At 40.1% G+C, this 23,186-nt stretch overlaps 1 protein-coding gene across 2 annotated transcripts; it reads left to right on the top strand.

Moving 5' to 3' along the window:
* Nucleotides 1-254: 254 nt before the first annotated feature.
* Nucleotides 255-23,012, top strand: GTF2B (general transcription factor IIB). Of its 2 annotated transcripts, none has more exons than XM_059478201.1 (7): nt 255-328; nt 2,671-2,777; nt 12,826-12,959; nt 19,666-19,812; nt 19,949-20,078; nt 20,658-20,939; nt 22,512-23,012. In XM_059478201.1, exons 1-7 carry the CDS (start codon nt 312-314, stop codon nt 22,643-22,645), a joined length of 951 nt encoding a protein of 316 aa, XP_059334184.1. In that variant the 5' UTR covers nt 255-311; the 3' UTR covers nt 22,646-23,012. The 2 variants fall into 2 exon arrangements, with proteins under 2 accessions (XP_059334184.1, XP_059334185.1); XM_059478202.1 differs by lacking the exon at nt 255-328 and adding an exon at nt 1,209-1,333.
* Nucleotides 23,013-23,186: the final 174 nt, after the last annotated feature.

Below are 23,186 nucleotides of genomic sequence, written 5' to 3' on the forward strand. Positions count from 1 at the left end.
GCAGTTTTGCTCACGCTTGTCTGCTGTGGGGATTCCCGAAACTGCAGTGTGCACAAGAGCAGCTGAACCGGAGTCACGGCCCGGGGCCGGCACGGTGGGCTTTGCGCAGGGGGTCTGTGGGTTGCTGCTTGCCCCGACGGGAGCGCTCCGGCCCACGTCCCGCAGCCCCGGGCCCGGGCCCGCCCCGAGCGTGCGCCCGCCCCTTCGCGGCACCCGTAGGAGCGCTCGGCGGCCCCGCCCGCCGCTCTCGGGATTTAATTGCAGGGGCCGCTGGGCCGCGCGCTATCCGGCCCTGCTGCGGCACCGCCGACATGGCGTCCACCAGCCGGTACGGGGGCGGGCTGGGCGCGGGGGGACGAGCGGGAGCGGCTCCGGCTCCGATATCGCTCCCGTCCGCGGCACGGGCAGAGGATGGTTGCGTCGCCCCCGCTACCGGCTGGGGACTGAGCGGCGGCCATCGCCGCCCTTGCCCGGCCCCGGTGCTGCCGTTTTAGCACGGCTCTCGCGGTGCACGGCGCACCGGCCCCTCTCCGGTGTCCTGATTGTCGGGGCCGTTCCTTAGAGCGGCGGGCGGGCGGGCCTCAGGGCTCCTGTTTGTGCGGGCCGCGCCGGGCGGCCCCCGGCTGAGCGGCCTCTAAGGGGCCGAGCTCGCCGCCTCTGCGTCTTCGTGTCGCTATTGCTGGGCAGCGCTCCGAGGAGACGCCGGGGGTTTTGGGGGATTGATGTCCTGCGTGCGGAGCTCCTCGTCAGCCAAGCTCGGAGCGAACGGCGGCTCGGCCTGGTTTGTCCCCCGAGCGCGGCTGGGGCCGGGCCGGGCGGGCCTCAGGTGGCACCGAGCCCGTCCCACCGTGTCCCCCGGCCGGGCACCGGCAGCTGCGGCCCCCGAGTCCCCCGTGCTCAGCGCTGCCTTGAGCCGAGTGCAGCTCCCTGGCCTGGCTCCCCCTTATCGGGGCCTGCAAACTGCTCTCAGGCTCCCACCCTAAATCCGGACCGGCGCTAGTCAGCGACCAGACGGGTTTCGGGTTCTGAATTCCTTCCTCCTGGAGACACTCCGAGTTTTTCTTTCTAATCTGAAAGCCCGCGGAGCAGACCGGAGTGACTCTGTAACGCCTGCTAAACCTGTCCTGGGATCTAGGAAGCGCTTCCGAGTAGTCTTGCTGCAAGCCGGCAGTTATTTGCTGGGATGGGCCTTTACACACGTGCCATGCATTTTCCTTGGGTGTAGGTGGCTTAGTCAGTTGAATCCATTGTAAGGAGTACAGCGTATATGTGTCGGTAGATAAACCGAGTTAAATTGGGATGGGAAGACAAATTTTTGCAATGTTTTATGAAGGTAAAGTTTGAAACAAAACATGGGTTGGTATTCTTTGAGACATCTGCATTTTTTTTACTTTTGCTTGGTGTGTCACTGCCTTTTATGTAATGCCAAATGTCAGATGATTGTGAATGCTTTGTCAACAGTGTTGTCATATGAAACTTGTGGCTGGGAATAGAAGGAAGGTAGTCTGAAGAGCTTTCATGTACTCTTTTGAACATAATTTACATCTGAACATCTTGTGTTGACATGCTGTCTGGAGGTTTTAATATTAATAGTTATGTTGATTTTCAGTTTTAGTTTCAGGTTGCAGACATTTTTGTGAAGTGTCAGTGGATTAAAATGTTCTGATTTTTTGTGTTCTAGACTCATTGGAAATATCTAAAAAATGAAAATTAAGATGGGGTCTGTAGGTTAGGCTGAATTAATGGCAGAAAGAATTGTGGAAAATGGGGTAACTCAGAGTAATTCTATTGGAAAAATTTTTACAATTGAATGGATTACAAATTGTTTTTTTGGCTTATTCAAATAGAAGTAGTAGTTATGATAAATTTTTTGAGATCAATTTCTTGTGCTTTTAAACTTTAGCAAAATGGCTTTGTGGAATATATGGATCCCAATTGTAAACAATTTTTACTCCCATTTTGAAATAATTCTAGTAGTATTATGTAACATATTGTTAATACGGAGTATTTACTTTTAAAACATTTGGTTAGAAGCAATTGGTTGTTACTTTAGTCAGTAACTAAAAGCTGTTTATTAAATAATGCTAATGCTTTATGGGAGGTTGTAATTCCTGAAGATCCATGAGTGTGAAAGAGATCCCTGTTTTCAGAACTTCTTGTCATGTAATTGCCTTAGGAGCTGATTATTTTTTGTTAAGATTTCACTATGCATTGCTTAATTTAAAATGGAATTTATTCTTCAAATACTTTAAAATAAATCAGTGTCTGAATTAGGAATTTTCCAAGCATACATGTTGTATGTGTAACTTTCTGAGTTAAGGACCTGGTAAATAATACTGTTCTGAGTAGGAGTGAAAAGGCTCATTTGGAATGAAGAAATCACCACTAACTTCTTAGGAAACTTCATTTAGCAGTAGTTTGAGTTACACTGCCTTTAATCAAGTCTCTTATGTAGGTTTTTAATGTTTGATTTGAAGTGATTTTGGTACAAGATACATTACAAGAAAATTGGAATTTAGGTGAAGTCTTGATTATCAAATGTAGTTGCAGCATTCATATAAAAAGTGCAGCTCAGATAATCAGGTTAATATTCTATAATTTAAAACATTAAGTGCTGTATTACTGAAGTGTTCTTATCATCAAGGAACTTTTTTGCCTTTTTTTTTTTAGTTTGGATGTGCTTCCAAGGGTGACTTGCCCAAATCATCCAGATTCCATTTTAGTGGAGGATTACAGAGCTGGTGATATGATTTGTTCTGAGTGTGGGCTAGTAGTAGGTAAGTAGTTCTTCATATTTTTATAAATTGCCATGTAACCTAAATGGTGTGGGTAGGTTTGTGCTCTCTTGATGCCGAAGTGTGGGTGGTAAATTTGATGGGGTGTGTGTTTGTTTGTTTTGATTTTTGTGTGGGGCTTAGTTTTTTTTGTGATTGTCTGTTGCTAAAAGCTTACTGCTCTGAGTAGCCTGTGTTCTGGTAACTTCATGCACTACAAAAATAATCAAACTCTCTTTAAATACTGAAAATTTAAAATGTGCTGTAATATGAATTGGAGTGTTGTGCTGTCCAGTCCTGTATTCTGTTTTTATTCATGACTCTTCTTTCATTCAGGAAAGTATAAGAGATTTTATAGAAACTCTCTGTGAAATAACTTGCTTATAAGAAAAAAAACCCAACACAACACAAAACCAAGCCCCAACCAACCTCAGTTTCCCAGAGGCTAGATGTTATCTTCTGCCCTGAAAGATTTATATTTATATGGTTGCTAGCCTGTGTGTTTGTTAATCACTTCTCCCAAGGCTTTTAAGACTATCCTAAATTTTTCCACTGGAATTTTGTGAAGCTCTTTTACTTGGTTTCTGTAGCAGCAACTCCACAGACTAAACTGTATTTCTAAGTATAATGGAATATTTTAAAAGAAAGGCCTGTTAGGCTTTGTCTTTTGTTTGAGTGAGAAAGAGGAAGTTGCTGCATATACATTTTTATTTACCTTTTCTAGGATAAACATCTTACATGCACCTTACTGTCGTTATTCCTTTTATCATGGCAAACTTTCCACGCTTGTATTATGATAATCCTTTAAACTTCATTGATTTCCGCTAATTTGTTTTTGGCCCTTATGTGAAAAAATCCTCCTTGAGGGTACATGTTTGTGTGATTCATTCAGTGATGCTAAATATTTCAAATTGTTTATATCTATCTTTCCTAGACAGTGGTGGTTTTGTTTTGCCTTGCTGAATTTAAAAATGTTATTAAAAGCTGAAAGCTAAGGAATTTGTGGTGAAGGTAGTACTAATTCAGCCAAGCAACTAAAATATGTCTTTTTATGCAAAAGCAAGCTTCCACATAAATTGTTAAAGTAAATGTTAAAACATTTAAACTTGAGTACCAGTTTCCTTTAAAATCATGAAACCATTTGAAACCTCTAAAGGAAGGATTATAACTGCTTTGTTAAAAAGAAGGGGTTTAAATTGCATAAAGGTCAATTAATCAGAATAAATTTTCTGTTTAAAAATTCAAATATCCACAGCAGTACTTCCTACTCAAATATGATAGTAAGCTTTTAAGTTACTGCTTAAAAATACTTTGGTGCATGTTCAGCTCTTTGTGTGGCTGTCACAGAGATTGAGCAAAAGTTTAGAAAAGCCTATCTTGATCAGTTCATAACTTTTAAGATAGTTCTGGTATTGGGAGAAGAGGAAAAGCTTTTTCTTCATAAATGTAATTTTTTGGAACTTGGAATTTGTCACAAGTGTCACTTCATGTACCTTCTGTTACCTAGTCACAAGGAATTCTTGCCTGAAGAGTTTATCCTCTGTTTTTTCTGAAGTAATGGCATTGGTACATTCTTTAGTTCAAAATGTTAGCAGTTTCAATGAGCAGGATCATTAGAATATTAATAGAAGCTGTTTCTGAATTGAGTTTTTAATGTGTTTGTAATTGTCTTAGTGCAGTTTACCTCCAACATTACTGGTAGGATAAAAACTGTTTTTTAGGTAAGCATTCTGTGGATTTCTCCCCAGAAGGCTTTAACAGCATTGTGCTGATTGTTCTCATTCTGTGTTGCATTCCTTCAGCTATTTAGCTTGCCTCTATGTGTCCAATTCCTTAGCTAGGCTATCCAGCAGGTAATTTAGAAAACCAATTAAATAGGGTGACAATAAGTAATCAAAGAGAAGTGAGAGCATTAAATATTTTCTCACCTGGTCTGATAAGAAATTTAGAGAGGGTGTAAACCAGATCCAATCCTTGGTGCCTGTTTTCTGGAGATGCTTGTGAAGTAGAGATTAAAGGAGTGAAGACAAAATTTAGCTTTCATGTGTTCCAAGTACAACTTTCCTGTATTTGTAGCAGATTCCATGAGACATGTTCCCCTTAAGAGACTCAAGATTTTGTTTCCTGTTTTTACTTAGGGAAGTTTTGTTTCAGGGCTTGCATGCATTGTGATCACATGTGAGCAGAGCCCACTGAAAATATATTTTGGCATGGACTAAAAGTTACTGGGATCTTTCAGCGGAGGGGATCATTTAGAACAGTTAATCCTCCCTGTGCAGAAATCAATAAAATCAATATATCTTGTAGCTGAAGAAGTGCTACAGATTTATTTAAAAATATTGTTTTTAGTGTCTGCAGGGCACTGCTGGTATAAATGGTAAATGCTGAGTTTGTGCTCTTACTGTACTGCTGTAAAGTACATACTGGTGTGAGTTCACTGATTTTTTTTTCCTTTTTTTTTTTTTTTTAGTGTGTGTGCAGTTTAGCTGTAGACAGAGCTAATAGTCATTGACTTAACTAACAGTATTTGCATTTGATGTTTTTCTTGCTTGCTATGGTAAAGTACTGAAGTTGCTTATTTATGGAAAGAGTGTAAAACTATTATATGTAGAACTGTGTTGTAGGATAAAATAGCTGGTGCACAGATAGTTTTCAGGTTTGTAATCAATTTTCTGGGAATAGGAGATGAAATCAGTATTATTATCTTGCATTTGGCAGTTGAAAGGGTAAAGCAGTAGAAAATTTTGGGGGAGCAGGAGGCCAGGACACAGAGAAGCTGATCTCTTTATCAAGTGAATTCTGTATTTTAGGCACACCTGTATGTTGCAAGTACTACTTTTTAAAGGGATTTTTGAGAAGTTTTTTTTCAGAGTTGTTTTCTACTTACAGGTTCAATAATTTAAGTTAAATCTAGTATGCTGTGTTTTTTTACACAGTATTTTCCATGTGTTCTGAATAAACTGGTGTTTTACTCTGCAGTATTAAAATAATTTGATCTTGTAATGTCATTATGACTGAAGCTGGTGTTGAGAGTATTATTGTTTCAAAATACTGCTTCATTCTCCTAAAACCTCTCATCTGCCTTTTCATTATTACTTTTTGTGGATTAGTTTGTGTTCTGTCTTTTCATGGTAATTATTTCCAACTTGTTAACTTTTCCTTCTGCTAATTGCTTTTTACTTGAAAGGTGCTTGGAGACCTAAATTATAATCATCCATGAAATTTTGATATTAGTGTGGATTGACATTCATTTGAGACTTAACAACTCTGTTCAGGTCTCTTTGCTGTGACAAGAATAGTGTTTTATTATCCCTGCCTTTCTCCAGTCATTCTAAGCTATGTGCTACACTGAGAGTTCATGGACAGAGTTCTCAGGGCTTAGTTCTGTGTTCATTTAAAGCATTCATCATATCTCATTCTGCAGACAGTGTTGGTGGGGGAAAAGGGTGTTGTTCAAGAACAGAAGGCTAGTAAATCCTCTTTCTTGACAGGCAGCTATTTTGCTTACTACCTTATAGGCAGTAAAAAAGGCTGGGAATCAGCTCGTATGCCAGAAGGGGCTGAAGAAAGCAGAGTGAAAGTGGAAGACAAAGCACTGAATTTTCTTGGTGTAGCAAGGTGGTGATGTGAATTTCAGACGAGGATAAGAACAAGTCTGGTGGCATGTACTGCTGTGTAGTATCTCAGGTATAAGGAATACCTCAGGTTAGGAACACCTTTTGAAGACATTCCTTAAATATCTACATAGATAGCTTCATTAAATGTTGTGTGCAGGAGTTAAGCAGTGAGGAATTTATTTTCAGTGTGTAGTAAGTGATTTTCTCAAACTGGTTAGCTCTGTCTGCTTCACTGGGCAGGTATGGCTGAAAGGAACAGTGCTCTTGTGTGGATCTGCTTTAGGGAGCCTTCTTTGGTAAAAAAGCAGAAGTCTGTCTCCAGCTGATGAGGATCCTTGGACACATATCAACTCATTAAAGCTTTGAATCAATTATGACCAATATTCAGACATTTCTGCCATGTTCTGTGTGTACTTGGGTGTTCAGTTGAAGAATTTTAGGGAAAAATTAGTCAATAGTCTGTGGTCTGCACTAAGGCTGTTACAAAGATCTGTCTGAGGATTTGTTTGGCTGATACTTCTGACATATTTGAGATCAAAATGGTGCATTGTAAATTCAGATTGGTCCATGAAAAAGAGGTAAGATTTGACTAAACTACAGGTGCTTTTTTTTTTAGCAGTAAAATAAGTAGGAAGGAGTTTCACAATTGCCTCTCAACTGGCCAGTTCATTACTCAGGATATCTGTCATTAGGGATAAGATTGCTTGCTTCTGTGTAGCTGCTTGTTTTTTTCTGAAAACCAAAGAAATATTTTATTTCTTTTCAGCTGTTTGTAGTATCCAGTAGGTGGGGAAGGTGCTTAAGTACTTCTGACTTGCATCCAGTAGAGGGCAGTTACATCCATAGGGGAAAAATCTGTTAAAATTTGGCTGTATGTCCAGGTTTACTCCTTTCTGCAAGTATTGTTAATCTTTAAAATGTTAATTCTTGATTCAAAGTATTGCTTTAAAAGTCGGCAAAAATCTTTACATATGGATGTGAATTAGCAGCCTTTACATGTTTGGTGTCTAGACTACTAAAAAGTGTGTGACAAAAGTTGGCCCTTGGAAAAAGACTCTATGCATTTAGAGGAAAGCTAATTATAAAGGATACTGATCCTTAAAGACATTCTGAATAGTTGACTCTTGCGTGAGCATTCTCAGGTACTTAATACAGGAAATTTATAATAAGAAGAAAGTGACCTGCTTGCCTTTCTCAGCCAGCATTTCAAATAGTCTGTTTTAATTCCAACCCTTTTCAGCTTTAAAGGCAAAGGGTGATGCTTCTAAGTGTTTGGCAGTGATGCTCGTAAGAGTGGGAACAGACTTTAGATGTTAAGAGTCAGCATCTTTTGTCAGGCTTTGTAATAAGCACTGCTCTTAGCATGAGATTTCCTGGAGGGTGCAGGAAACTTTCTAGTTAGTGGGTTTTTGGCTACAGACCTAAGGTATTTGAGGGCCACTGCTACTTCCATTAGGTGAAGTACTAGGTTTTTCTAGTAAGTAACAGTAACATTTTGAATCCTCCTATTTAGGGAGTGCTTCTTAACTTGCTTCCTTGCCAGGCTGACAAGGTAATTAGGCAAATAAGGGCTGGAAACAGTCTGAACTCTGATGGAAAGAGTCTCATATATTGTGATGTAGGGTAGATCAGGCACAACATTTTCAATTGAGATTCTGTAGTTTGGAGCATCCTTCACACAAATATTTGAGCCTTTACTCTTTTAAAGGTCTCAAGTCCTGGGGAGGTGTAACTTCAGTTGACCAGACTTGTCCATCTCATCATTTAACATTTCTAATTTCATTTGCTTCTTCCAAAATTATTATGCAAGCTGATGGCTTTGGAAGCCTGTAAGTCCTTTTAGATTTGTCATCATTTTGATATGCAGGAGCTGCTAAGCCTTTGTTCTTGTAGCAGTCATTTGCCTGCGGTGCTGTACTGTCTGTTTCAATCCATAGTTGCCTTTTGGTACTGGTGTGATGCTGTTGATGTCTGGCAACTAGTTAAAATCATCTGTGGCTTTTTTGTTTGTTTGCTTGTGGGGGTTTTATGTTTTGTTTAGCCATCATAAAGCCTGCTTTAGTTATTTTAACTGACTTGTGAATAGACTGGTGTTGCTGGTTGGGATGATAAATTTGTGGTGGTGACAATTCATTGAAAATAAGATAACTTTTACAAAGAATACAAATGCCTTACTAAGGGCTAGAAATAGTGGTGACTGTAAAATTATATGTTTATTTATTTTTCCCCTCTCCATGAGTTTATTCTGTGGAGCATTTAATACATCTGGTCCTTAATAGAAGTTCTAAGGCTGAAAAATGGAAAAAACGTCATGTGTTCCCATATGGGGCAATATGTAAGCTAATAAATAGAATATGGAGTAGATACACCTGGAGTATTATGCCTAGCTCTGGCCTTCTGTGTACTAGGAAGAGAGAGACTTGCTGGAGCAAGTCCAGAAGAAGGTTGCAAAAGTGATTTAGGAGTTAGGTGAGTCTTGAGAGCTGAAGCTTGATCTGATTGTTCAGCCTGGCTCTGTGCAGTTTCATGTCTTCTTCATTCTCCCCAGCCTGTAGCCTACTCCTTAGTTTTTTCACTGTAGTTTGTCACAGCACCTCTTTACTCTACTTAATAAAGAGCTGACTGAAACTTAAGTGTAATCCTATATATCTGTACACACATATTTATATTTAAATTTGGCATTGTAAAATGCTTTTAATTAAAAGTATAATATATGTGCTCACTAGATGGCAGCAGATTCCCTAACTAACTGTGAGAATGAAACATTCTCTGTTATCAGTAGGTATTTTGGATCTTCAGAGTGCAAATTAACTTTTAATACTGTATTTATGGTAAAATTAAAATATTAGTTAACAATATGCGGAACTTAATGCAATGTGCAGCTAACATTAGAGCTCCTCTGAAAAGAACTTAAGAACATGCCTTCTCAGCAGTGTTTCAAGACTGGATATGGAAGATTACATAGCTCATGAATGTCATCATATTTCTAGTTTTGGTTAGATATCTTCAGTTTTAAGCTATCTTGTCTTCTTATAACAGATAATGCAAAATGCAGAAGGAGAAGAAAATACATGTGTCTTATGATTTACTGCAAGTTTGATGCATAGATATTTCAAACTAAGTTTTAAAAACTACTCAAAAGTCTGTTTTAATTTTTGGGTCTGACCTGAGTTTGGTTTTGCATTTATGTAGCACATGTTCTTTGCATGTGTCAGTTGTGAAGACAAGTAACCTTGGCCTGAGGTTTTCTGTTCTGAGTAGCACTTCTGCATTTTATTAAATGAGCTTTTCAGATGATGAGTAACCTGAATTTGGTCACCAACCAGGGGAGTTGTCAGTGTGTGTTTGCACTGGAGCCTGTGTGTTAGTCTGTTAGATTGTATTTTAAAGAGACACTGAATCCTGGAAGAGTAGTTTAGGAAAAGAAATGGAGAAAAATTAGTCTGTTCAGAAAGATGCTTTGAGATATCAGCCTGGAGATGCATTTCACAAGGATTTGGTCCTGTAAACTGTTGTTTTTGTATGTATTTCAGAGGAGGAAGCTGAGGAGGTGAACTCTGTTAGAGGAAAATCAAATAAAGGAGTATCTAATGTGACTGTATCCAGTGAAGCCCTTTTGTTCAAACTGACTGCTTAGAAAGGGAGTAGCCAAGGAATATGTGGCCACTCCCATCTTTATTGCAGTTTTAGAGGGTTGCCCAAACCAATATAAGATTGCCCAAACCAATATAAGAATAAGTGAGCAAGCAGAGACAACTGTATAGTGTACTTACTGGGAGCTTTTTTACTCTCATGTTGGACTGTTGGATCCATATTCCAGCTTGGGAAAGTCAGTCAGTAGGGCATGACCTAGCAAATTGAGTTTAGAGCTTGAAATCTTAACTCAGTCTAATTTAGTCAGTAAAAAATCTTAACTCAGTACTAAATTTAGTCTTTTTGTAAGACTAAATTTAGTATTTTAAAGTTTTGCTTTGACCACTTAGGGTGGGGCTTAATTGCACCTGTAGTAATATCACAGATCCAAAGTGGTTTTTATGTATTGAAGAACTAAAGATAATAAATGCTGCATTTTGTTTCTTGTTTTAGTTTCTTGTTGAATGGGATGATCCAGCTAATCATGCTTGTAGCTGAATATGTTTTTCATCTGTGGAAACCTGTGGGCTTATTTGTTTGATTTTTCATTAATGCTTCTAGCTTGTGTCACACTTTTATAGAAGCCTTTTGAAAGATGGAATGTGCTGTCTAGGATTTCTGTATATTTTCTGTGACACTGACAGTATACAGAAAAACTTCTTTTCTGTAGTAGCAGATTTCTTGGCAAAATGAAGATATTTGCATACTGCATCCTAATTGCACAAATGCTTTATATTCAGTGATTTGTTCTACGTAATCTTTTCTTACTCTGACATAGTAGTCTCAATCTTCTGTTTGTGATGTGTTTATCAGAGCAGGCAGTGATGTAGAACTTTCTTGTTAGAGCAGGAATGGTTCATAACTCACAAGAGGCAGATCCCTGAGTGAGTCATTTAGGTCATTCCCACTTATGTGGAAAAATATTACATCATTGCTCTGTACTCAGTGTTCTATTTATACCATGCCAGAATTTTAAGTACATTTTGCTTTTTTTAGATGCTGTAAACAGTATTGGGGGTTCGTCTAAAAGTAAAGTTACTGCTAGGCCATAGAAGGAGCATTACTGAATCAAATATTTACAGAGTCCAGGAGTCAGAGGAGCACACTGTCTGCAAATTCAAGCTTGCCAAGGGTGTGGGGGTTGACCTTTATAGCAGAAGGAGTAAAAGGCAGCACAGATTCATTCTATCCATAAACCTTGTAGCTTTTCATGGTTGATTTTTTTTCTTCTCCCTCTTGGTTTTTATTAGACCAGTAAATAAAGGTGGAGCCATACTTATGAGCAAGTCTGACAGGTATTGATGAGAACACCTTTAACCTAAAGTTTGTTTTTTTTTTTTTGTTGTAGCAACTTCTTTTGGTTCATTCACAGCTTTCAGTTTCAGGCATCCTCCTTGCATAGTTTTATGTTAAAAATTGAGTTATTCTGTCAGAATAGAGTCCCCTTGTATCCCCCAGGGAATTCTGCAGTTGCATCACTCTGTCCACACCTTCTGCATTTTCTCCAGCTTCAGATCTTGTATTGTTTGCAGAGTGCTTTTTTCTGCCTGTTTTCACCAGGTTAAAATCAGCCTCTGTGATTTCATTCTAAGGCTTCCATACTGTAAACTGTGCAGTCAGTTCTACTTTTTTTTGCAGGCATTTCTCTCACAACAAACTTAAACATTGATAAAGGTGATGAATTTTCCCTCAGGTTTAGCTAAGGGTACCAATTATTCTGAAGTTTCTTCTGAGCTGTATTCTGCTTTACTGCAGAACACTGAGAGAAGTGTTCCTTTTGTGTTATTTTGTGCATGTGTTCTTAAAAATTCTGTAGTATTGCTCTGGAGGCAACACCTTTGTGATGCAGCTTTTATCAGATCTTTAAATACAATGAACTTTGCTGGATTTGGGGCTGGGGTTTGTGCTTTCTTCTGTGTTTCTTTTTTTCCCCCCAAGTTCCTGTTGTTGTGTTTACTGTAGGGCTTTTGCCTGCATCACAAAGTATGTGAGCATTAATTCTCAAACTGGTAAGTTTTGAGAAATAATTCTCATTGCTGTTTCCTCTCATTGCTGTAGGAAAGGTTTAGGTGGATGTGAAATTAAGAGAGGACTGCAAGGAAAGTTGTTTCATTCAGAAAATGTGGTGCTTTTCCTGTTTATTCTGAATCTGTACTGAAAATCTTCCAGTTATAACAGGGTTGATTGTGTTTAAGTAGTTGAGTATATATATTTTATGTAAAACTGTCAAGCATCATGAAATTGAGCAGAGTCACAACTGTCTTCAAGAACAAAAATTGAACTGCAAAATGTCATCAATGGTGGGTTAGGAGTTACAAAATTGAGGGTACAAAGGAGCTAGAAATTATTCAAGAGAAGTAATTTACTATAGCTTGATGGGATTGTGCATGATAGGTAAATCATGTGTGCACTGTTAACACATGGCAAGTGCGATGAACTTAAGTTACAGCAGCTGACTCATTGAGAACAATCCTGACCTCAGCTTGAAACTGAGATCTTGATTCCTTTTGTGTATTGGAAATGCCATGATGTTCTTAATGGATAATCCATAAAGGTGACAGTTCCTGGTTTCAGGATGCATTTCTTTAGTTATTTATGTCTTCTGTTCAGCTCTAGTTGCATTTGTTTTCCATTGTAGATCCTGAGCATTCCTGTTTGTTGTCCTGCCAGTTACTGTTGTGTTTGGGAATGGCAGCCGACTGCCTCCTTGGAGTGCAGAGCTCAGATGCCTGCCTTAATGTTTCATGCAATATTTTAAAGCACTGTGTCAATGCAGACTTTGTGTTGCCCTGTGTTCCCAGGTGACCGGGTCATAGACGTGGGCTCGGAGTGGAGAACGTTCAGCAATGACAAAGCCACCAAAGACCCATCTCGAGTTGGGGACACCCAGAATCCTTTGCTCAGTGATGGTGACTTGAGTACAATGATTGGCAAGGTAACGCTGGAAATACTAAAGTTTACTGAGTGTTTTTATTTCAAGTACCAGGTGATACGTCCATAGAAAAACTATACAGCATGTATTTTTGAAGAGATTTTCACCTGAACTGAAGTTGCGTGTTTCAACAGTCTATGAAATGTGACCCTTTCCTGAGGATAGAAGGAAAGGGCCGACCTTTGCAAAAAAACCAAAAAGTTTGCAGTGTTGTGGAGTTACTTGCTATACTTAGATATGTTGCTATAAATAGGAAAGCTGATGTTGCAATTTTAAAAGAAGTATACTTTGACTTAGCAAGTGTATTTGAGGTGGTTCTGAAATTAATGTTGAGATCTCAACAGCTAATGCTGCTGTTTTTTCGTAGTAAAGTCTGTATCAGATTCATATTGGAGACCTGGAGACCACATTGTACATGTTCTTTCAATTAATGTTAAAGCACTAAATGTAGAATTCTTTCATGGTGTGAGTGCCTCAAAGGAAAGTAGCCCATCTATACTTGGGTTGAAATTTTGTGGTGCAGTCATGTCCTGCTGTTTCTCCTTGAGAGCAAGCAGGACTAGTCACACAAATGCATTCCCTTTGATGAAGCAGTAACCCAGGTAAGTTTTAATTGTTGTACTTTCTTTTTCATATTTTACTGCAAGATCCAAATTAACTTTTTGTGGATTTCCTGAATGTTTCATGAAAAGGGGTGATTATTATGTTTTGGACAATTCTAAGAGTTGCTGCCTATCACATTTTATGGTTATAGGTGGCTTTTGGAGTACATTCAGACAAACAAATTTCTGCACTGCTTCATTAAAACATTGGCCTTGCTAAAGGGCTCTGTGAAGCACTGCTGTAGAAGTCACTGGAATTCTAATACCACCTATGTAGGATCAGAAAGATTGTAGTTCAGAGGGCTTGGACTTCTGTTGCTGATTTGGTCAGCTGTGATAAAGATCTATACCTTTATAGACAGATGGAGAAATGGACTGTTTGCTCCAGGTTCACATTGTTTCTCACTCTGAGCTGTGTAAATACAAGGTTTGTTTCTGGGAGCTCAGCTTGATTCAGTCAGTAGAATGACCTGAGCTCCTTTAGAATCTGGACATTGGAAAAGACAAAAGACATTTCAGCTTTATCACAGGTTTTGTGTCCAGGTGATCAATGGCTTGTGCTGTTAACACCCTTCCCTCTGAATGTTCAGATCATAATTTGGAATAAAGAGGGATAGCAACCTTAGTGAGAGAATTAAAGACACAGGAACTTGTGTGAAAAGTTTGCCCATGAAAACTAAAAAACTTTAAGAGCTGGACATTTGACTAATGAAAGTTTTGCTGTAAACCAGAACATCCCAGAATAGGCAGGAGCAAACTTGCTGTAGCAAAGAGTGCCATTCCATAAAAACAAGATGAGAGTTTTAGTGTGGCATGATTTAACCTATGAGAACTGAGTAAAAAGTGCTGGAGCTGCCTGGATTGTGTTTGGGATTGTAGAGGGGGCAGTCAGTCCAACTGTGGATACTTTATTTGAAGAGGTGCATTATTTTCTATGGGAAATTGAGAGTCCCTTTGACCAGGATGTTTTCTGCACAGGAGTTCCTGTGTTTGTCTTGCTAGTAAGCAGGAGCTCTGCCATGTCAGTTCCTTGATGTGAGCTCTGTATAAGAGACTGCTTTTTTTTCAGTTGTTTGGAAGGAAGTGAATGGCTTTTATCAGAAGATGCTGAAGACATCTCCTATCAGTGCAGAAAGGGCATGAATTTTGCAGCAAGGAAGTGGTACATTTCTCAAGCAGTCATCTGAAGTGCCTGCTGGCAGTAGGTTGGGATGTGGATTGACCTGGATAGACACAGTGGTTGAACACTAACTAGATAGACACAGTGGTTGAGCAAGGGTGAAATTGGTGTAATTGTGAAGAGGGTAAGTAGCATCTGACAGAGTGCAGAACAACCTATATGAATTCCAGAGAGTGAAACAGGGTAAGATTATTATTTTCCCAGTTAACAGCAGGTTTTAGAAGGGCCTGGAGTAGACCCCATGTTTGTGTGCCAGAGATGGCTTTAACCTTTCATATGGGACTGGACCAGGGCTATTTCTTTCTGCTTGAGGTAGGACTGCAGATAATAAAATCTTTACAGCTGACCTTCTCCACCCTCACAAAAACACTCTCACCAGAAAAACCCCTAAAACACAACCTGTGTTGTGGGAAATCCAAAAGAGAAGGACGCTGATAATTCTCATGGCACATCATGTTAGATCTGTTATAGACTCCTGGGAACAGAGATGGAGATGGAGTCTCAGCCAGTTATATCAGTATTGCTTTGTAACAGTAGAGGAAGAGGGTCAGTTCTCCTTCACAGAGTGGTTTGTGTCTCTTTCCTCTGGGAAGGCAGGAGGTGCTGCTCTGGGGCCCCTTCCTGCAGGGATGTGTGGTCTGTATATGTTAGCTGCTCTGCCTGGGCAAAGGGATTAATTCCTAATTGGTTTTAATGTGTGAGGAACCCATGTGTCTGAGGCAGCAGCAGCAGCCTGCATTGGAACAAAGATTAATTTGCCTCTGAAGAGGAGGGTGAATAACATAGTTGGTGGTGCTGGAAGTGGTTTGAATTCCACAGGCAGGTCTTCAGGATACTGGCACAGAGCAGTAACTCTGAAATTAGATGCTGTGTGCTGCAGTTGATCTGATTACAATGCAGATTGGAGGCACGGTGAAGTGTCACATTAATTGTTACTTGATTGCCAGAATGTTGTAGTTATTTCTAAAATTCTAACATAAAGTTAAAGAAAAATAACTAAACAAGCATCTTTTAGTTTCACTTTGATACAGGGAGCTCTCTTGTATGAATCTAAAAGCAAAAACTGCAAGTTTTGTTTCCTATCTTGTGGAAAATGTCTTTTGTCACCTTTGCTAGTTAATTGATTCCTTTTTTTGTATTAACTGCAACTCCAAGAGAATTTATATTGGTTGACCAAAGATCTAATGCAATCTTTTGGCATAGAATTTCTATCCTTTGATCAGATATCTTTTAAAGAAAGCTGGCTTTTGTTAAACTGCATGACCTGAATCTGGAAGTGCTATATTGATAAACAGTGAGAAGGTACCAGGGGCTGATGAAAAAGGGGAAAGGATCCATCAGACTGATCCATGTGAGCTGTTTGTACTGGACAAGAAGACTGCTGGATCGGGGCATGCCTTGGTGCTGTGGTTAACCACCAGTCAGTGGTGTGGGTGATACTGGTCATACTGTGTGCTGCTCTGGGGAAATACTGGGGTACAAAGCTCTTGAATGCCAGCACTGTAAACCTGACCTCCACTGAGCCCCTTCAGAGATTGTCACTGTTTACTTGACTGCATTTTTTCACTTCAGTTACCTTGAAGGGTGTTTTCAGGATTGTATCCCTGAGATTTCTGTTCTGTTTGAAAGCCAGACAGGTAGAACTCCCGACTCAGGCCACAACAGTAAACCACATGATTCATAAAGTCAACTTCATTTCAGTTAAAACTGTGTGGCTTCTGTCTTTTTCCATGAAGGGAAAGGATCTCCTAACATGATTGTCAACATGATTGTCAAGGGCTGAAATCAATAAAGTATTGTCCCTCAAAGCTCCAGAAGGAAAGTAAATGGTGCATTTAAATAACACCTGCAGGGAGAATTTCTGTGGTTTATGTAAGCAGTTGAGGTGGAAGAGAGTTTCACCCTTTTTATAGTTGTGAGTTGTATATTGGGCATGGCTCTTGAAGAGGGTAAAACATCAGCAGGGTAAAATCTTTTTCTGCTTTCACTCCACAGCACCTAATAGATGTGTGTTGTTCTTTGTTTGGTTTTTGTAAAATTTTTTTTGTTCTCATTAACAAATGAGAACCAAGGAAAATCGCTCTGGTGAAGGGGAATCCTTGCTGGGTCCAGGACAGAGCAATATTTCCTGGTAGATTAGTCTCTGATACAAAGCCTGACTAGACAAGGACCTGGGGACTTGCTGTTGTTTGTGCTCACTCTTCGGGCATCTACAAGAGTTTGAGCTCATACAGTTCCATGTAAGCATGTGTGCATAGCCCTGGTCTGGGAGGCCATGATAAACACAAATGTAGCACCCTGCAGGGAACAGGGGTATAACTGATGGCCAGCAAGGAGCCTTTTGGCCTAAGACTTCTCTATACTTCGGGCCAGAGGAAGTTTTGGCATAATTTTTGAATGGAAGGCCTAGTATTTCTCTTTGTGGCCTGAAGTCTGTTGTACTTTACTCTTGCTCTTTGTTTACCTTTTCATCTTACTGGGAACCTTTGAATAGTTGGAGGTGTTCATCCAGCCAAGGAAGTAGGATTGTCTTTGGAGCAGCCCTCTGTTGTGTTGGTGCCAGGATCATGTCTGGGTGCTTATCTTATATTAAAGGATGTTTGGAATAGTAGGAAAAAAGCCATGAATGGTTCTGGAATCTGTTGTAAAGACCTGTTGAAGGAGCTAGGGAGACTTTGAGGAGGGTTCTGTGCTAAAGTCCTCAGCTACTGCAGGGAGTCAAGGTGTGTGAGCACCACAGATGGTGTCTAAGCAGGGAGGATCCCCTGCAAGGGGCTGCTGGAAGTGAGGTGGCCTTGGGCATGGGAAGGGGAACAGTGTAAGTGAATGGTCAAGAGCAAGTGTTATTACTGTCAGAAAACATCTGTTAAATGCAGAAGTGCACCTCAGAGATGACAGAGTTATAGCCTGTGTTAAAATGAAGGGCACTTCCCAAGAACGTGGGTCAGGAAGGAAGGAACTGGGCAGCTGAGAAGAAAAAGGTGATGCCAGGGATTGTTCTATGCTTTGTTCACTGTCTTTACCCCACTTTGTACAGCCTGGACATCTCAATCTGTTGCTGGGTGTTCAGTTTGAGATCTCTGTGTGCAAGTGCTTAGCCAGGTTATCAGTCAGCCACAGATCAGGACCTGCTTTGTGTTTACTGGTTTTGGTAAAATGACAGTGCGGTAGTCGGTGTCTCTGGTGGCTTGTTTAAATGACCAAATCTGTCTGCAGTGAAAGCTGGATGCTCCATCCCAGGTAAATTGTTTGAAGGTACCAGCAAGGAATGAATGCTTGCAGATTCAGGAAATTCATGTTTCTACACATGATGGAATGATAAAGAAATGGTTTCTACTTGAAGGAACTTGGGGCCCCATGCATGCTGTGACAGTGAACATATGTATGTTATAAATTGCTCTTCTCTTACAGGACATGTCATTATCAGCTATCACTAATCTGACATGGCATCATTTGGTTAAGACTTGTTTTGGACTGCTGGCAAATTGAAAACTTTGAACATTTTAGAGCCTTTTGCTTGGGCATATTTGCATATTTAATAGAAGTATGCATTTTGCTCTGTAAGTTGTAAGGTATAAGCAGAATGGTACCTTGGAAGCTTGTTTTGAAGTTGCCAGGTTGAGTGTGAGGCTCTTAATTCTATGGAGACCTCAAGCTTTTCTTTTAAAAGGCCAATGATTTTTCCATAAAGTCAAAATACATGGATATTTTCATTTTCTGATACAGGCTTGCAGCCTCTAACAGGCACGGTATCAGGTTGGGTTTGACTGGCTCATTGGTTTGTGTGTTCTCTTTGCCCATGCCTTCTCTATGATGGTTATCATTGTAACAACTGGTCTCCAGCTGACCATAAAAATGTTTTTCTGGCTCACTAATGTTGAGGAAGATGAAACAGGAAAGCCTTATAAATTGTCTGGCAAAGGATTTTGAGAATATAGAAACTATAAGCAAGATTGAAATGAAAGCAAGCTTTGCAATCCCTTAGTTACTGAACAACGGGAAAACAATGGTGTGGCCGCTGAAGGTAATGCCCTTTTGATGAAACAAGACCCTCTGCCTGCAGACAGGTCCAAGGGTCAGAGCAGACCCTGTCAGCTTGGCAGAAGGGGTCTAAAGAGTAGTTTTTAGGGTTTAAAATGTAGCACAATATGGTAATGTAGTGATTCTTATAGGCTGTATGGAAATGCTATAGGATTTGTATCTTGTACTGGATTGGTTAGTGAGAATCAGAATATTCAACACAGAAGATGATTTATTGTACTGTAACGGGAACTTCACTCTCTTACCTCTTTTACTCTTTTATGCTTTGACTCTCTTGCCTTTTGCTGTCTTACCCCTTTTACTCTCTCACCCTCTCATCCTCTCTACCCCTCTCTTCTCTCGGGCCTGCTCCGAGCTGTGGCTGGCAGCTCCCAGCAAGGCCCTGCACCCAGGCCCTTTGCAATAAACTGCAAGTTCCACAACCTGGCTTCAGAGGTCTCTCATCTCTGTCCGTCCTGACTGTGCTACCCCCTGAGGCTCCTACAACCTGTCTGCCACAGATGCAGCCTAGAGGACACACCAGGGTTGCATAGAATGTCATCCTGGACCTCACCACTGGTGACAGGAGTATCAAGATACACACATTAGCTATATATTCTTTCTCTCTTTGGCTGTGTAACTATTGTTACATAAGGGAAGAAAAAGCCCTGTGTAATCTGTAGTCTCTGGGAAGCAATTCATTATTTGAGACTGGTGCCAAGTGTAGAACTTGTTGTGTGGAATGATGCTTGGTTGAACGAGTTACTCTCAGTGATGTTTATTTGCACAACTGTTGGAACCGATGCCTTGAATTAAAATATATAAAGCTGGAAGATGTTTGCTCTTGAAGTGAGCAGGAAGTTGCTTAGATACTTGTGTTATTGATAATACAAATTTTTCTTTTCAGGGCACAGGTGCAGCAAGTTTTGATGAATTTGGGAATTCAAAGTACCAAAATCGCAGAACTATGAGCAGCTCTGATCGTGCTATGATGAATGCTTTTAAAGAAATTACGAACATGGCAGACAGAATCAACCTCCCTAGAAATATAGTTGTAAGTTCATGTCTCTTTTCCTTAAATTGTTCTGGCATTGACTTAGTTAGCATAATATAATGAGCACATGAATTTTTGATATTGCTGCTAATTAAATGGCCTAGAGTTAATTAAATTTCTTCTTCTTGCGTTGAAGGATCGAACAAATAATTTATTCAAGCAAGTGTATGAGCAAAAGAGCCTGAAGGGGAGAAGTAATGATGCTATTGCTTCCGCTTGTCTCTACATAGCCTGTAGGCAAGAGGGCGTTCCAAGAACATTTAAAGGTAAGTTTTCAGTGATACAGATTCAATTTTTCTATGAAAGAAAAGTTTCATTTCTGTCACTATAGGAGGTTGGTTTTCTTATTCCTGGACTTTGTCAAATTGGTTGTTCTCAGCTGTAGCTCACCTTTGAGGGGAGGGTGGAAGGGTCTGTGAGAATTTGTTGTATTTGTGGAGTAGGCTCTAGGGCATGGGGGTTTTAGCATTTGGAAGTTATTTTGAGTGTTGGTGAAACAAAAGGCATTGCTTTGATCAGAGGATGGTGGAGCCTGTTGTAACTGATTTAAGTGAATTTGAATCAGCAGTTCTGTAGTGAATAGTGCAACTTTTCCCTAACAGAGGTACAATTCTCTAGCATTCAGTACCAAATTTCCCTTACTAAGTGAGCTGTATTAATAGTGTCTTGTGATAAATGTGCACTGACTGAAGTTTCACAAATGGTCAGAGCTTATTTCGTGATGGTGACCTTCAGGACATTGTCCTTCTTTGTGGGTCTTAATATATTGAGAATCAAGTTTGATTATTTTGGGGGCAACAAATGCTGTGAAGCCTAAGATTTAATTTATACTTTTTTTTTTTCAGAAATATGTGCAGTGTCCAGGATTTCAAAGAAAGAAATAGGCCGGTGTTTTAAACTTATTTTGAAAGCTCTGGAAACCAGCGTTGATTTGATTACAACTGGAGACTTCATGTCACGATTCTGTTCTAACCTGGGTCTTCCCAAACAAGTACAAATGGCAGCAACCCATATTGCCCGGAAAGCTGTGGAATTAGATTTGGTTCCTGGGAGAAGCCCTATCTCTGTAGCAGCTGCAGCTATTTACATGGCATCACAGGCTTCTTCAGAGAAAAGGACGCAAAAAGGTAAAACTTGACTTTTTTTGGTGTTTTTTTGGTTTGTTTTTAGTTTGCCATGTCTTTTTTCCTGAAAGAAACTTCAGCATTGCTGTAAAACTTGGATGAGGTCTGTGCAAACGGTGATAAGCTCATTCTAACTGCATACAGCAAGGACCAAACCAGGATCTCCCTGTCCCCAGAATGAACATGGAGTAATTTGCTACACTCAGTGTAAACTGAATTAATTTTCTTCTGGTATTAGGAGTTGGATCCTTGAATGCAATGGACCAGTGCATTCACATGAGCATAATAATTGAAGTTCACATATATTTTTGTGTCCATTTTTCTGCTCTAAAATATTCCAAACAGGAACTTGATGGCAGTTGCAGGGAGCACTTGGGCTTTGGATTACATCAAATCTTTAATCATTCTTGCAGCCAGGGAATCGCCTGCATTAGTACATGGTCCTTGACTTACTGTGAGCCTGTGGTAAAGATGGAAAGTGTGGGATGGCAAGGTTTGCTGTGGACCAGCTGGGGCAGATAGGGTGGCCTGTGGGGAGCCAGTAAGGAGTTCAGGGCTCTTGAGCTGCAGAGCAGCATGGATCAGCCCCTGGGACTCAAGGGAATGGGGCTACAGGGCAGTGATGTCTGGGGAAAGAAGTTCTAACAACTAAGGCTGCAGGGGGTAGAACTCGATGTGAGAAATGGATTCAAGTGCTCCTCTGAGTTGTCCAGTCCAGATCAGAGATGTTGAAAATGTAGCAATTTCTTAATGGAGCATTCCTTTTGGATATAGAATAGCTTTATGTGCCAGGTTGTGGTTTGTTCTGCATTTGTAACTGCTTACGTCCTTGGAGCTTCCATCCTGTTGGCACTTTCCTGGGCCTATGAGTGATCTGTAGCCCAGGAAGTTCAGTGCCTTCATCTTTGCTGGTTGTGAGATTGTATCTCTTAAGAGTGATAATTAAAATACAGCTGCTTGCCATGGACACCACAGCTCCACACTGCTCCAGTGGTTTTGGACTGTGCTGAAGGCTCTCATGCAGTTCAAGGTTTAAATTCCTGACTTTTTTTTCTTACTAACTCTTGAATAAATTTAAGTTTCTGTGCATCTCAAACAAGTGTTCCCTTAGCTTGTTAGATAGTGGTGTGTGCCTCTGCCTTAATTTCTTGGTGCATTTTAAGGTAAATGTATTTCATGCTTAAGTGAAGGTATCAGTTTTTGTCTGTGGCTCAGTTTTTTGCTTGTTTTTGCTTATATTTAATCAAAGCTTAAAAATGAAGTTCTAGAAGTTGATGATGATTTGTTAAAATACTGGTGGTCATATGTAATACATGTTTCTAATTACTTTTACCCTTTTCCAATTTGAAGTTTGTTATTCCACAATTTATAGGTTAAGGTGAACTGTGGCACATAAGAAGACAGACTTAAGTATCCAAAATATTAGTCACTACAGTTAACAACATTTCTACCAGGCTTTTGGGGGAGTTGCAAGTGAAGCAAGTGTCCAGTGCCTCTTGATAAGTTATGCTTGCTGGTTTTTTGAATATAAATGGCAAAAGTAAAAACTAACCACTTCTCTGCTTTTTGTTGTAGAAATTGGTGATATTGCTGGTGTGGCTGATGTTACGATTAGACAGTCATACAGGCTGATCTATCCTCGAGCTCCAGATCTTTTCCCAGCAGACTTCAAGTTTGATACCCCAGTAGACAAACTACCACAGCTGTGAGATTGCAGAGGGTTAATTTCTGTTAACCCCCCCAAAAAACCCCCAACAAAAACAAACTCTTTATTTTTGCCTATAATAAAGGATGTACAAAGTGTTAATATTGGGTCTTCGTGTTGTGGAACTGAAGGATATGGAGATGGCGCATAACTGCTGGAAGGCAGCATACATTCCAAGGGTAAACAAGCTGATTGTGTGGCATTTTGTATGTATATATTAGTGGAAGTAAATATTTAATATCTGTTGCAACAAATTTAATTTGATACTGTTGTACTTATTTAGATTTCTTTTCTAGGGATCTAGTAAGATGTATTTTGGAGAATTTAAAATATTGTGTAATTCCCAAATAAACTGTTTTCCAAAAACACCATCTTGTGGTATGACTGCAATGTGACATGCACGTACTGTTGTACATGCTGAGAACTGGAATGCAGTCTATGGAATGGTGGAGTGAGCTTCATACTTGTGGGCTTGGTCACAAGGCTGCTTAAATGCTCACTTTGTGGACAATTTCTGATCTCTGGAGTGCTCTGGTAGCTGTAGG

This window comes from Ammospiza nelsoni, chromosome 9 (genome assembly GCF_027579445.1).
Source record: "Ammospiza nelsoni isolate bAmmNel1 chromosome 9, bAmmNel1.pri, whole genome shotgun sequence".
Classification (NCBI taxonomy): Eukaryota; Metazoa; Chordata; class Aves; order Passeriformes; family Passerellidae; genus Ammospiza; species Ammospiza nelsoni.